The following is a 15,758-nucleotide window of genomic DNA, read 5'->3' on the forward strand; positions in this document are numbered from 1 at the left end:
ACCAGTTCTCATCTTGATTATTTAAAATTATATGTATATAAATATATTCACTTAGTTTTCTAGAAATGTTGCTAGATATATTCAGATATAGGAGGGAATTTAGTTTTGTTTTCACAATACATAAACATAAATAAAATAAAGATCTTTTTTTATTCTTTTAAAATATGTATTCAGGTAGGTGTTCTGTGTGAAAGTAATTAATTCATCCGTTATTGGCAATACCTACTAAAGAGTCATGGTAAAGAGCATTTGGATACATGTTCATGTTAATTGCTATAGTTAATTGAAATGCAGATACATTCAGATTTTCCGTCATTTACTCTGCATATACTTTTTCTGCTCTTTCAATGGTTGGTTTCATTTAATGTTTTTATAATCAGGGTTTTCTAAAAGAAATCTGATTACAAAGACATTTTAATCTTCCCCCTGTGTATGGAAAGTGAATTTATGTGCATTTTTCTGACAATATTTGTAATAAAAATCAAATTATAAAGACATGCTGTTGCAGAAGCATTAATCAGGATTAATCTTGACCAGTCAGAACAAGATATTGAAGACTTTTCATCAGTAGCAAGACAAAAAAAAATTTCAAAATCAGTATTTTCAGTTATTTGCTACCAGGAAAATGTAAAAAAAATAAATTTGATATGTTCAGATTTTGCATGAGATGCCAGAATTTTGATCTTTTTTGTTTCTTTTGATCTGTTTTTTCCTTGTAAATTCATATTAATTTACTGAGTGAGGTCGTAGCATTGGAGAAACACCTTAAGAAGTCCGTCAAAACTAGCACCTGATGAAATGTACAATCCTTATTCAAAGGGTCCAATAAGAACCTCTATAAATTATATTGACTTGTAGTGAAGTACGGTCAACTATCATTCTTGCAACTACCCTATTTCCTATATTTACAAGCCCTTTACTGTCTTTGAAGACTCCTAAAGGGTCCTCAGTGTTTCATTTAATACAAGGAAACACCAAACATCTGAGTGCTGGATGAGTTTCGGTTCCCAGCTGTACAAAGCACAGAAGAGAATCACTGCAAATACTTTATATTAATATAAACATGTAACAAAATGGAATCTAATGCTTGATGCCAAGCTGTTGTGAATTCAAGGTTGTAAGTAAAAACTCAGATTAGCCTGTTTGGCTACGATCTGCAGAGACCAAAATATATTTGTTTCCTTAAACCAACCTGAAAATGGGAAAAAAGGTAGGATTCCTGGCAGCTAAACCAAGAGTTTGAAGGCTTGAACTCTTGACAAATTCTAGGGTTTGACAGGTGAGCCAGAAATACCATAAGAACAGATTTAATCATGTTACTTATTACTCCTTCCAGACAAATAACTCTCTTTAGTGCTTTTTCATTTGCAAGCATTCCTCATTTTTGTGTTCCTGTGTGAATGTCACATATTTTTGGCAAGTGAGGTGGATATTTGGTTTAGAGCACAATAGAATTCAAAATGTGTAAGATTTTCATTATGGTACCACTTAAATTCCATTGAAGTCTGTGCCTTCTAACTGTCCAGGACTTCTTTCAGGAAACAAAACAAAACAGAAAATCTGTTTCTTCTTAATGCAGTATGAACAATGAGTACTTGTGCCATTTTACTTTCTCCTGTCCCTCTAAGAAATAAAATTTAGTTCTTAAATACCTTGATATTAACTGGTACTGCTTGCAATTGCCATTCACCCTCTGTTCTGGCAACATTTTTCACTTATTGTTGCCTCACATAAGAGAAAATGGAAGACAAATGTTTTTGTAAGAAGCAAACTTCCAGAACTACATAGTTCTTTGAAGGTGTACCCTGCTTCATAACTATCTAAGAAGAACTCAAATCCTTTAGATGTTTCTCTATGTTTGATATCCTAGGAAGTGCTGAAAACCACCCTGCTGAGGAGAAAGAAAATGACAGGGAAGGGTCATCAGCAAAATTAAAATTGCACCACTGAACAGATTCCACAGTAGGCCTTCTATATGCCATCCAATGTGTTTCAGTGATGTTCAAAGTGGTGTGGTACAGAGAATATTGTATGAACCATCAAACTGTGTAAATTTCTCTATAAAATACCGAACTCAGAGATTATTGAAATAATCATAAGAATTTCTATAGACTTGAGCCTTTAGTTAATTTTGAAAGAAGAGAATCATAAGGAATACATGCTGAGGAGACTGGAAACCTTAATTTATTTTGCAGTTCTATACATTCTTCATTCTTTATTTTATTTTATTCAGCAGCAAGGCTTACAATGCAATCTACTATACTAAATAATAATTTATGTTCAAGAATTCCTATTTGACAAATATAACAGGCTCTTTCATCCTGTACATGTTTAAAAAGTATCCCCTCATAAAGTCAAACAGGTAATTTGGCTAAAAATTGCTGTTTGAGTTTGTCATGTGAAGTTAATTCTCAGTAAGTGAACTCTGAATGTGAATTCAAATTATCTTGTGCTTTATGAGGGTTGCAGTACTTCCTCTCCCCTCTTTTTTTAAAGCTATCAGTTATCATGGATAGAGATTAAAATAGTTATTTGTAATTCAGTCTTCCATCTTGTCAGAATTTTTCATTATTTTTGTAAAATCTGCTTTGGGTTGACCTGTTTGTACTGCTCTGGGTGTAGTTATTGCCATGGTACTGAAGTGCTTTTCAAGTTTCTTCAAGTCTGGGGGAATATTTTCTAAATCAACTCTGTTTGTTCAGTCCTTAGTAAATCTAAAAGAGATCCAGGTCCCTCATCAGTGTGAACGAGCAATTCAAATTTTATAATGATGTGGACATTTTTGCAGCAGGCACTGAAATGAGGTTGTAAATTTCTTCTACGTGCAGCCTATCAAACAGTTATCAGACACTGACTATAACAATTTGAGACTGAATTTAAACCAGTGGCCTAGAATGAAAAGATCTGTAGTGTGTTACTGCAAAGCTTTTTGTATTGTGCAGCTTTCTGTTATTTGCCATTTTTTTTTCTACAGATGTATTTAAAAAAAGCCCAACTTTATCATGTCAAACCACTCAACATCAAGAACTGAACAGAAATTACAAGTACCTAAAGCAAATGCTTAGACTGCCAGCACAGCATACCACCTGATCAACTCTGTCTGGGCAAGAAAGAACATTAGAAAATTCGCTGACCTATTTGCTTGTCTAAACATGTGGAACTAAAAGTATCTCCCAAAACTTAACCCTTTATTTTGTAATTAAATTCCTCTGAAAGGCTTTCAAGTCCCTGCAGTTAGCCTAAGTTATTGTTACATCTTATATTCCTATAAGCAGAGTAAGAGTGAGAAGCAAGTATGTCATACGAAGAAATAATTTGCTATTAAAAAAATGTAGGCAGAGATTCCCATTTGCCCTAATAATGCTGTAATGTAAACAGACAGAGCATTGGGGCAGTGTTTACACTACCAAAATAATGAGAAAAAAAAGAAAAAGTTTCCAGATGGGCAAAGCAAACCAGGTGATTTCAGAGAGACTGTTTGGAAAACAGAACTATTAGATGCTCCATACTCTGGGGGAAGCGAGGCGGATTGTCGTTGACATCAGTCAGTGTGATATTCACGGTGGTGGTCCCTGATAGTCCTCCCATCTGGCCTCCCATGTCTTTGGCCTGGATGACCACTTGATACTGTTCCCTGTTTTCTCTGCTCATGTCCGGTAAAGCAGTCTTGATTATGCCTTGAAGAAGTAAGAGAAAGGAGAGACAGAGCGGTGAAGGAGAAGAACCACCCACTTTGATCTCAGAATTTTTAAATGGATTCTTGTAAGACATACTATGCAGACGATAAACCACAGCAATCACAGCAAGGTATACAGCAATATACCTTTCAATCTATAACTGGTTTATTGTGATCTTAAGTAGAAAGATAAATAAATTTAACAGAGACATTTTTCATTGTTTTTGATGTGTTAAATCAATTTAATTATTCTTTCAAGGACAAAAATATAAATATATCCATTGAATTAATGAAATTTTTCAGTTACTAACCCCAGTTATTATTTTAATACATTGTGTTATGTCCAGCTCTGGTGAGGTTTTGATATTATAACACTAGGCTAACTCTAACATACCTTGTGTTCATTATTCTGGGCTGTAGTAGATCATAGACTGTAATGCTCAGTGATGGACACTATAAGTCAGCTAGGGCTATAGCTAACAGAAAAACTGGAGAAGACTGTAAAATTAGAGTCAGAAAATCGGTTTTTGAGTGTTCAGTTTCAAAAAATATCATAAATGTGATTTAAAAACATCAGGCTCTTGTATGGCACACAAAAAACTAGGGTTCTCAGGTGAGAAAACCAAAAGACCTTTTCATTAAAGTGGGTATACATATTTTCTTTTAGAAAACCAAGCAGAGTTTTTTTATTATTATTTTTTTTCTTACTTTTATTTAGAAGGATGGTGGCTTTGCAGGGCTAGAGAGATGAGACTTTTCTTTGTGAAGTGGAAAAATGTAAATATAATGTCCTTTTTTGCTTGGAAGATTCACATCCCTACCCTTCCTTTCTCAGAAGAAGGCTCTCATTATAGGCTGTTAGATAGTATACAAAAGAAAAAAAAACAACCAACCAAAAAACCCAAATAAACCTAACCAAACAAAAACCAACTGTGGAAAAATTCTACTTCTAGAAAGAGAGAAAAAAACCCTTTGTAGTTTAGTGGTTATGGTATTTACGTCTGATCCAGGGTTGCCAGGTTCTGATTACCATACCTAGCCTTGTTAGTATATGTAACATTAAACAGCAAATTGGTTTAAAATGAAAGATGATCCCTGAACCAAAGATGAGAGCCCAGGTGTCCCACAAAATCACTGCCTGCCTAACCACCTGCTACCATCAGTTATTGTCCATGTGGTACTGGTCCTGTTTCCCTGCTCATGCTTGTTAAAGGTGTTTGAGTAAGGGACTGGAGGAAAGAGAAAAAGGAAAGAAATTGAAAAATGTGGGAAAAAGCCAAACACTTTCATCCAAGGCAAAGTTGTTTTGCTCCCTTTTAGAACTGTAGCCTTGTGGCTCATTATCTTTTTCATACTATGCCCTTACCGTGTTTTAAAAAAAGAAACTGTTTCAAAAAGAAGTTAGACATCTTCTGAGCACGCTTAATGGATTAGGAACTTCAGGGTTTCTGGGCAAAGTTACTCCTAAACTCTCAGTTCTCAAACTAGAAAAATTTTGATAACATGCAGGAACAAGCTAATGCAATTCCTGCTGAGTCTTGAGTCCCTTAGGACTCTTCTGGAGGAGAGGTTGTGCTTGAATGTTTCTTTTTTGAATCTTAATTTTGAATTAAAGATATCCAAAGTTCACACTTTATTTTAATTTATGTTTGTTTCTTATACAATTTTCTGCATAACAGTAAAAAATGCTTTTATTCATGCTTTACAACTTGAAAGTGTTAATGATTCTTGCTTCAATTCTAATAACTCTTGGAATTTGAATACAGTTTCAAGAAGCATCTTCAGTTAAAAATTGTCAGTGGTCAGAAGTCTATGTCAAACTTTAACAAATAATTACTTATGAGATTTTTTTTTCACCCTATAGTGTGAATTTGTTCATCTCCTATTTCCTTTTTCTTAAAGACAAACACATGAAATTCTCACAAATTGGTATAAAATAGGCTTGTGACTCATTTTGATGGTTCTTTTTGACCTTTCACAGTTAACAGCCATCTTTTGGAACCTTACTCATACCAGTTAAAACAGTTGCTCTGCAATAATTTCATTTTAACAAAAAAGATGCACTTTTATTGTGATTCCAGTTTTCATTTAATGGTATCAGCTTTGTGTCAAGTCATATGATACCATACACCTGTTCCGGTATTGAAATGGAAGCAAAAAGTGCCTTGATCCTTGCATCCTGTCTCTGTTATTGTAAAAAATAAGACTGAATGAGTTGCTAACCTGTTTCTGGATCCACTGAGAAATATGGTTGTCCCTGGAGGATGCTGTATACCACTTTGGCACTGTTTCCATAGTTGGCATCATCAGCATCTGTGGCTGTCACCTGAATAACAGATGTACCTAAATGGGTACCAAACAAGGAATCAGCAGATTTTAAGAAGGCGTCTACTTCTTGTAAACCACATACAGTTGTGGAAGTATTGAATTCAGTAAGAAATCAAACAATACCCAGTGGACAAATCCAGAGTTACCCTACCGAAGACACAGTAAAATAAAATCAAATCTCATCTTCCTTGTGACTAAACCTAAAACCATTATCACTTAAGACTCATGATTCAATTAAACATGAGTAAACATAGGGACTGACACATCTTTGAAACCTAACATGGCATTAGGTTTTTTGGTGATCAAACAGATTTGAGCATTGTTCTCTGGTAATAATATGACCTCAGCTGAAACTGTTCACTGTTTTGCCTTAATCAATAAATAAACATAAAGCAAATTTTTCCATACACATTTTCTACCTAGATGACAAATTCCAAATATCTGAAATCAGACTGAATATAAAATTTTGTCTCGTCCTAACTGATTTTTAAGATGCTCTTAAAAAATAACTTTATTTTGTAATGAGAAATTGAATTTGTGGAGTTTTGTTTGTTTCTTTCTTTTTTTGTCTCTTTGTCAAAGTTATCCATTTACTCAGAAAATAAATGTCATTAAATGATAATTAATGTTTTTCAGCATTCACTTATTTTGTGTGACAATAGCTTACCCATGTCCTGTCCATAATGAAGACACTATACACTATATGGGATTAAGAACACTGTGAATCAATATATTTGGTACAGTTTATAGATTAAAAGCAAATGAAAGTTTCTGTAAAGCCTTTTTTATAAGACATATAAAAGGACAAAGTTGTTCTTCACAAGCTTTTATTTCTTAGCACTTTTCAAGACATCAGAACACATTTTGCTAACAAAATCTAGAGCTGACAAATGTCTAGATAAATGCGGGCAGTCCAATAGCTAGAAGTGTAAAGGTCCTTCACTCCTTGCCAGGGGAAGAAGGCTGACTGAGTAGATGTTCTTTACCCTATTTTGGCTGGGTGTTTTTTATGTATCTCACTTTCCTTGAAAGAAAAAGGTCTAGTGAGCACTGTTCACTGAAGTGAATATCATTCCCTTTTCCTTTTTTTTAGATCTTCAACCTCTCTAGATTGAAGTTTACGCAAATAACTTGCAACTTGACTTATAAATTTAGAAGACACTTTATTTACGCGGGACTAATGGAATTGAAGTGAATCACCTCTACTGTAGCTTTTCAGCATATACCAGTGATGGGGAAAAGTAGAAATCCAGAGTAATCAAAACAGATTTGTGAGAACATACTAATATGAGATCCTATTAGATGCAACTATTTTTTCATAGTACATAATACAGCTTTACAAATAATAATTTTACCTATATAACAGCAACAATTTCCACTATTTCAGATTATCTGAAAAGCATGTCAAGAGGGGAGGGATACTTCTTTCTCTGCAACAAACCAGCAGAACAAAGTTGTAAAAATGATCTGTCACAAACCATCAAACTCTACAGAGGATTTTTGCCATCAGCTATGTGGATTACTTTTTTGCCTGGTTAAACAGTTAGAGGTCATCTGTGTGCCAAGCCTAGCTACACAGAAAATCCCAAAGAAATTAATATTTAAGGACATTTTTATCACTAACTGTTTAGCAGAACTGTTCATCTGGACAAAAAATGAAGACAGTTTTTTGAGAATAGTAAAGTTCCATTAGTCTTATCTATTTTCAGAAAAGTGAGTAAGTTAAATCCCCTCAAGACTAACAAGGAAAGAAGAGTCAATATCCCTTGCTAGACTGAAAAACCCCATAAAGGTAATCAGTAGGCTCAAGTGTTTGTACTGTGTGTCATTATAGCATTTAGAAGTTAAAAATCAAGAGAAATGTATAGATCCATCCCACCCTTCCACCCTGTTCCCTCCCCCAAAAAAAACCAAAAAAGAAAACCAACCAAAATACCTGCACCAGGAAAAGTTATTGGTATGGCCTCCTGATGTAGACACTGACATGAAACTGACACAGAAGTTTGGGTATGGTTATAACAAGTGTTCATTAATGTTCTTTCTTTCTTTTCCTAATGTACTGTTTTGATGAAAAAAGTTGTTGAATCTCTGAATTTGAGGTGTTTGTTTGTTTGTTTTTGTTTGTTTGTTTGTTTTGTTGTTGTTTCTTAGAGGGGTTTTTTGTTTGCTTGGTTTTGGTCTTGTTGTTTTAGGACAGGTATATTACAGAGCTCAGGGCAGTATTTGGGAAATTTCTGTCTTTGTCTCATTGGAATGTCTATCTTTGTTTCCTGAGGCTCAAGTGCCATATAATTATGGTTGTTGAGGAGACTACAGGACATGTAACCCTACAGAAACTTTTGAGGTGATGAAAAAATAGTGTTACAAAGCTCCTTCTTTCTAGTAAACTAATAGTACAACTGTGAAAAATGATTAACAAAAGTATATCCTCAGAAAATTCAATGTCAGCCTGCAGTTAACTTTCTTCTCCGGCAACAGTCTGCTGTGTCGTAAAGAGGATACTCACAAATGATAGACAGTACTTGTGAAAGGTTCTTTCATGAGGAAAGAAACTTCTCTTACTTTTTTTTGGATTTGAAATAGGAGTGAAAAAAAAAGGCAGTGAAATAATGGAACTCAACACTAATTATAAAATAATTGGTAAGGAGGCAAAACCAGCTTGGAACTTTTTAATTAAAGTATGTCTTTTTCTTACCCCACTTGAATGGTACCCACAGAATTATCTACTTATTCATTTGTTCATTTATAGTCTAAATTACCTCACAAGCAACCTCTTACCACCAGTATTGATGAATACAGTAGGAATGAAGGGAGGAATTGGAACCTGTGAAGAACTGGGGGTGAAGGAAGGTATATTAGTGTTTATCTTTTTTCTTACCAACTATTTTTAGTGGGCAATAAATTAAATTAATTTTCCCAGGTGAAGTCTGTTTTGGCCTTGACGGTAACTGATAAGCAATCACTCAGTCTGTATTTCAACCCATAAGCTTTTCCATCTTCTTTTCTCTCCCTGGTTTTTTTTGAGTAGAGGGAGTGAGAGATAGCTGGGTGGGCTTCTGGCAGCCAGTCAAGATCAAATACACCACAGGAGCAAATTGGTGTGAAAGATCACCGAGAAAATGTGAGAATGACTACAGTAGCAGTCTAAGCAGTGATAACTCCACTTCAACCCAACTCAAACCAGCCAGCCTATTCCATCTCAGGATGATAAATAAATCTCAGAGTTCTTAAGTGGTGTGTACTTTTTTCCTTTCCATTTTTCTTTCTTTTTTTTCTTTTTCCATTTTTCTTTCCTTCTTTTCTTTTTCTTTTTCTTTTTCTTTTTCTTTTTCTTTTTCTTTTTCTTTTTCTTTTTCTTTTTCTTTTTCTTTTTCTTTTTCTTTTTCTTTTTCTTTTTCTTTTTCTTTTTCTTTTTCTTTTTCTTTTTCTTTTTCTTTTTTTCTTTTTCTTTTTCTTTTTCTTTTTCTTTTTCTTTTTCTTTTTCTTTTTCTTTTTCTTTTTCTTTTTCTTTTTCTTTTTCTTATTTATTTTTGGTGAATTCTCAGTGCTTCTTTAACAGAGCTTACTGATCATTTTACTGGCTTTGTATCTCAGATTTTCTATCTGCACACAATGGACAAAAAATAGTAGTTTGCTGTATGTGTTGGATTTACCAAGCTTCATGAGTGCTATAGCATCAACATTCTTCCCCCACCCTTTCTTTGTTTTGAGTCTGGAAGCTTAAGCACTTTGATAACATATCTGTGATGTATGGGGTCCCAATGTAAGGGCAGAAAAATGCAGAAGGATAATTGTGAAGTTAACCCGAGAGAAGATAAATCTATGCTAAATCTGTGAAAGTAGTGTTGGGGTGTGTGTGTTTGTCTGTTCATATGTGTTCATGTGTGTTCATGTATATTCATGTTAGAATGCAGAGTCCAAAAAGGAAAAACGAGTTAGAGAGAGCATCACTCTATATCTAGGACAATGTAATTCAAATGTCAGGACTGAATGTTGCTAACACAGACTACTAGAACTCATGAGGAGTGAGACATAAATTTGAAAAATTTGGCAACATTTGAAATAAGAATGCTTTTATGAATTATGTTTAAAATGCTTTCTATCCTTTGTGCTGTGTTTGAAAGAGTCCCACTGGTATAATTAGGTCTCCCAGCATGACACCAGAGTGCATCGCAACACTGAAGTAAATAGCCTGAAGAGTATTGCTGTAGTGCAAAAGAGGTCTTCCACTAGATGAGAGGAACACATTTTGCTCCATTTTCATGTGAAGTCATGCTGTTCAGCATGCAGCTCTTGTTCCTACTTGGCTCCTTTGGTTGACATGAATTACAACTGCTTCTGCCAGTCAGAAGAATATAAATGCATCTATTGGAAAATGCTATTTTTACTGATAACTTGTTCTGTAACCTTCATTTTGAAGAGTATTCTCAATCTTGGGTGAAGAAAATGAGCAGATTATGTTTTTAGGAATGTATGTTTCAAGATTCCACCATGAATGTTGGATCAAAAAATGACAGTGATTTAAATATCATTCAGAACCATGTCAACTCCTTTTACAAAAAGCAATCCTGTAACTTCAAAATGCATTTTGATTCTGGCACTTTTATAGAACTAGAATTTCAGAACAATTAAAAATTCCAATTTTAAGAAAAAATGAGAAGGTTTAGACTTTACCCTTCTAATATAAAGCATTCAAAAAGAATTTTAAAATTAAAAAGTCTGAAAATGCTGAAACAGTATGGTTTTTTTACATTATGAGACAGCTTCATTTCTATTCTTTTTTTTTTCAAGTCAACTTCTGTCAAAATTGGCAATTATTGAAAAGTTCTGATTTTTACAGAAAACTTTTGTCTGTGTATGTGCAGAAAGTCTGTTTCATTTTCAGAAATAGAAGACCAGCTGGGGCAAGTGAAGAGGCAGGAAGGACTTTATCTCCCTAAAGGAGAAGCTCTTGTGCTTGATTCCTGTTTTCAAGTGCAGTGACAATCTGCTATTCGTCAAGTTTATTTACAGAGGGAAGATTTTAGAAGAGTAAAAAAGGATTTGGATGAGCTCTGGAAAACCTCTGGAATAAGGAATTTTGTATGGCTAGAAGCCTAAAGAAAATGAGTGTTCAGGTAGCTTGCTCAGACAACAAGGCTCCAATGATTATACAGGTATACTGTGGAGATGCCTCTGCTGAAGACATGAGTAAAATTTTAAGTTAGCTACAGGAACTTTGAGAGATGTTAAACTATTTTTTTCTTTGTGGGCAGGTTGTTCTCTCGAGATAGTAGGCTATGCTTAGGCAATGAACTGAACAAATTATATAATAAGAGCTAGATGGCACCACCCAAGCCTAAAAAGTTAAGGAACACATTGGACTAACCAGGAATCTCATTACCATATCAATTGGATGACTTCACTTCTGGCTACTTTTTATACAAAAGGCAGGGCTAAACAAGGCTACAACTCTCATATTTTGATTGTAAAACAAATCTACCTAGAAAGTTGAAAGAATTTCAACTTCACTGCAAAGTGAACTTTGCTCTTTTGTACACTGACCACAATTTAGTGGAGATTTCACTAGACTGCTCTTCCTTTGATGTAGAAAAGGACAGGAGGTTGGTAACATGAAAGATTTCATAAAGCAAAGGAAAGGAAAGAGCAAAAGCAGAAAAGGAACAAGTGTCAACAGGTAAATAGATAAATGATCTAACACTAGAAAAGGAGTAAATGGCCATTATTGGACAAAGAAAAAAAAAGAAGAAGCCAACTTAGAACAAATAAAGAATCTGAGGAATCAGACTCAAAAAAACCCCAACAACACAACAATAGAAAATCAGAAAAGAATTTAGGATGTAGTTCAGCCATATATATTGAGAAGAAACATCTGCAAAGGGGTGGGGGGGAAGGATGCAAAAAAGTGGCATAAAAAAGACAGGCAAGAAATTATTAATTTTTATTTTTAATAGTCCACTGCATAAATATGAGGTGAAACTTAGGTTCACTTGGAAACATGCTGTCTTGTTTTTGTGTATATTGTCTCAGAAAATGTCTGATTGAAAAGTCAGCTGATACACCACCTACTGTAAATGGGTACAGCACCTTGGTTTTCAATGCTCACTGATCTACCATGCAGGAATCACAAACTTTGCACCACTATGGTGTAGGCAAACAATCACTGCTAATTTGACCAAAAGTAAATTGCAAGAGATGTAAGAAAGACAAGCGGTAAAAGCAAATGGATCTTACCACCCGTTTCAGAAATACAAGATGCTATTTTTATGCAGCTTTACTTCAGGAACAGTCCCTTGTATTTTGTAAACATTTTGAGGAAACAATGCCCATGGTTTCTTGTGTGTACTGCATTTTGAAGGTTTTGGGTTTTGTTTGATGTTTCCCTTTCTATGACAAAAAGAAGCCCTATTTTAAACTGTGTTATCAAAACTTGCATTAAAGAAGTAACTACCTGCTAATGATTATCTTACTACATAGAAAGGTGCAGCGTGAATAAACTACTCTGTCTACAATCTGCCTGAAATACTACATTTGCCAGTGAATACAATACATATACCACCATAAAGACATGTCAAATATTGAACTAGAAAAGAACGGCTGAAACTGAACAAAGGCTCTAGCCCTCGGCCTCCTGCTGTTCAATACCTTGATACAGTAACTTTGGTTTCCTTTGGCAGTAATTGTAACTGTGAAGTTCATCACATACCCTGCATGAGAATTTGGAAGGCATTATGTATGCACTAACTAGTGGGAAACAGTAAAAAAAAAAAAAAAAAAAAAAAAAAGGAATATTTTGAAGGACTGGTGGATGAACAACTCTAAGTTTATTCTTTTCTGAAGCTCCTTTTCCTCCTCCTCATAAAGTCCCTTCTGGAACAGTAATACTGTGCAATCAAATGTCAGATATGAAACAGGAAAAGGAGTAGTCAGACTCTTTTATGTGTTAATGCAGATTAACTTTTACATTGCATTTTCTAGTGAATAAAGAGGTACAGTATAAAGTGATCTTCCGTCCATAATAAATGCATTACAGCTTAGAAGTCTTCTTCATTTTGTTCAATATTCTGTACCTACTTACAATTAGAAAACACACTTATTTTAAGCAGAACAAGTGTCTACAGTCCCCGTTTAAAAATTAACTAAACCCCAAAATTAAAGTAACCACTGAATAATCCTCAAAATTTCTATTCAAAATAATAGTGAACATCACCATTAATATTTTTCTGGGCCTGGAGCTACTGTGCATATGGTAGGGTTGTTCCAGCTAGAAATAGTGTCTAATGAAATCAACACGTTGAAGGAACAACAAGTAATTCTATAACATGGCAGTTACTCCTTTGTTACTCCTAATCTGACCACAATGCTTTTACAGAGTTAAGTGGAAATAGGCCAGCTGTGGGACCTGACAACTGTTCTCCATGACAGGTCAATCACAATTCCACTACTTTCTTTCTTTTATAAGATGAGAGCTGGTATTTTTCACCCTTTGCCCACCTTAATTTCTGGAATACTCCAACAGAGAGAAAAAACTTCCAGCTGCTTTTATGATAAACATAGAAAGATCTTGTCCTGGTTGATCCTATTAGAAGAAGCAGTAGTTCATAAAGGTTGCAGTATGATTATCTGTTAGTTAAAAATCTCTATCCCTAGCCAACAGTTCCAGAGAAAGCTTTAGTTCTATTTATAATTTTAAATTTAGAAAATAAATTATTAATCATAGGAATGTTATTTATTATTAGCTCCCTTTGTTCACATAGCACAATTTCTGCTTTGCCCTTATCTCTAAAGAAGTTACTTGTGGTCCTCCATACAATTTGTAAAGTTCTTACTTAAAAAAAAAAAAAATAGAAAGCTTAAAAGAAATAATTTTCAAACTTCGAGATCCCAATCTAGATCCCTATACTGTTCTTTATTTTACAATGCGACACTTACAACTTTATGAATTTTTTTTTTTTTTTTTTGAGAAGGAAGAAGTTAACTTTCTTTACTTCATTTTCATTTTCTCCTTTTCCGAACTCAGCTTCTGCATCTATTTATTAGCTCTTGGATTTCTATTTATGAATGGGAACTAGAATCTTACTCTCATTTACATCTTCAAAATTTGTCTGTAATATGAATTAATAGAAACCTTTAGGGAGCTTCTACCTCTTGCCAGCTCTGCAAACAGATGTATTTTAGAATCACATGTGAATCTCTATTATGACCTTGAAAATGTAAATAATTATTTTTAACATTACAGGTTGATCCTATATTTATTTTACTTGGGATCATCTTTGCCATCTGTGGGAAATCCTGCTTTGATAGTGATAAAGTTTGTCTCTTTAAACACCAATACAGCTGTGGAAATTAGTCATTTTCTATAAAAATGTAGTTAATGAAGTTAATATAGCAACCCCAAATGTGCATTATTCTATTACGTGTGATTCATTAAAATCTCTTATTTCTGTCATGTTTAGAGACTGTGATGTCAGTGTGTGAAAATAACAAAAAAGGCCTATAACTTTGAAGAGACATGGAGTTTAAAGTAGAGAAAATGAAACAAATTCTCCGGTTATCTCAGTTATTTGCTTTTTAAAATTACATCAGTTAAAGTACCATTTTTAGACAAAAGCAAAACACTTCTAGAGCTTGTATGGGTATATACAATAAATACAGATGTAATTATATATATGTGTGGGTGTAGGTAAATCTATGGAGATAGAATATTAACTAAGGTCAGTCATGGGACTTTTCTATTATTATTTCTAGACATTTCGTTTACCTTCAAAAGTGTTTAAGGTCTTGAGAATAATCTGTCAAATGATTCACAGGAAGAAGTGTCCTGCTAAAGACTGTTTCCACAATGTTTGCAAATCAATTACAAGTGCTATTAACTGCAAGATAACAGTCACAGTAAATAATGCACATCATGAAGACAATCTCATTTGGACATATAGATTTGAAAACTTCTGGTTGAGAAAAATTAAAGGTGTTGATTACAAATTACTTGGTTGGGAAACACTCTTAAAAATACCTGAGCCAATTTCAAAAGGTTTAGACACTAGGTTGATTAGGTCTCTGTGAAAATTAATTTGACATATGCATTTAAACAGTTTGTTTATTTTCCTCAGGTAGACACATGTTCGCAATTGTCAAGGTGTCTTTTAAAATTGTAGTCATGAATTCAGTAAGTATTAGTCTTCTAGACCATGAAATATAAGATTATTTTTTTCCTTTCCTCTCTCTTAACCACCACTGTTTGCTAAAGAGGTGTCTCTCCTCTAGGTGTTGGGTTTTATTTTTTTTTTTTTGCAACTGTCACATATTTTGATTTTATGAGGAAATAAACCTTTCAATTTTTTGTTTACATCTCCAGTATAGTGTGTACATAGCCTTATTTATCACAGGCTATTTATCATTTGCCTTGGAGCTGAATGAAATAACTGTTATTATGTTGACTTTCTGACAGGAAGCTTTGATGAGAATCTGGGGTTTATTGGTAGTTAAATGTAAGATATTCATGTATGTCTACCTACTTCAAAGGACATTAAGTTAGGTTGTTTTGTTCTGGTTTGTTGGGGCATTTTTCATTTTTGTCAAGTAAGTGTGAGCAATATATTTTAAATATGAAGATACAAACAACTTCTATAAGGAATAAAACTAATACTTGTGGAGATCTTAAATGTGCTTGATCTTAATTTCACAGTGTCACACATCTATGAGGTTGTATGAAAAAGCTATTCTGGAAACTCTTCTCAGACCCTTGGTGAGATAG

The 15,758-nt window shown here is 34.0% G+C and overlaps 1 protein-coding gene across 2 annotated transcripts in view; it reads right to left on the reverse strand.

Moving 5' to 3' along the window:
- Nucleotides 1-15,758, reverse strand: part of CDH9 (cadherin 9) — a 99,498-nt gene that overhangs the window by 19,297 nt on the left and 64,443 nt on the right. For both annotated transcript variants that reach the window (XR_007630889.1, XM_050332140.1), the window contains exons 4-5: nt 5,900-6,019; nt 3,510-3,677 (exon numbers count right to left, since the gene is read on the reverse strand). Coding sequence is in view for 1 of the 2 variants with exons in the window: in XM_050332140.1 (XP_050188097.1) it covers nt 3,510-3,677; nt 5,900-6,019 (288 nt within the window). In the remaining variant the exon portion in view is untranslated. The remainder of the gene's footprint in view (nt 1-3,509; nt 3,678-5,899; nt 6,020-15,758) is intronic.

The sequence above is a fragment of the Myiozetetes cayanensis genome, unplaced genomic scaffold (genome assembly GCF_022539395.1).
Source record: "Myiozetetes cayanensis isolate MyiCay16 unplaced genomic scaffold, myiCay2020 scf1, whole genome shotgun sequence".
NCBI lineage: Eukaryota > Metazoa > Chordata > Aves > Passeriformes > Tyrannidae > Myiozetetes > Myiozetetes cayanensis.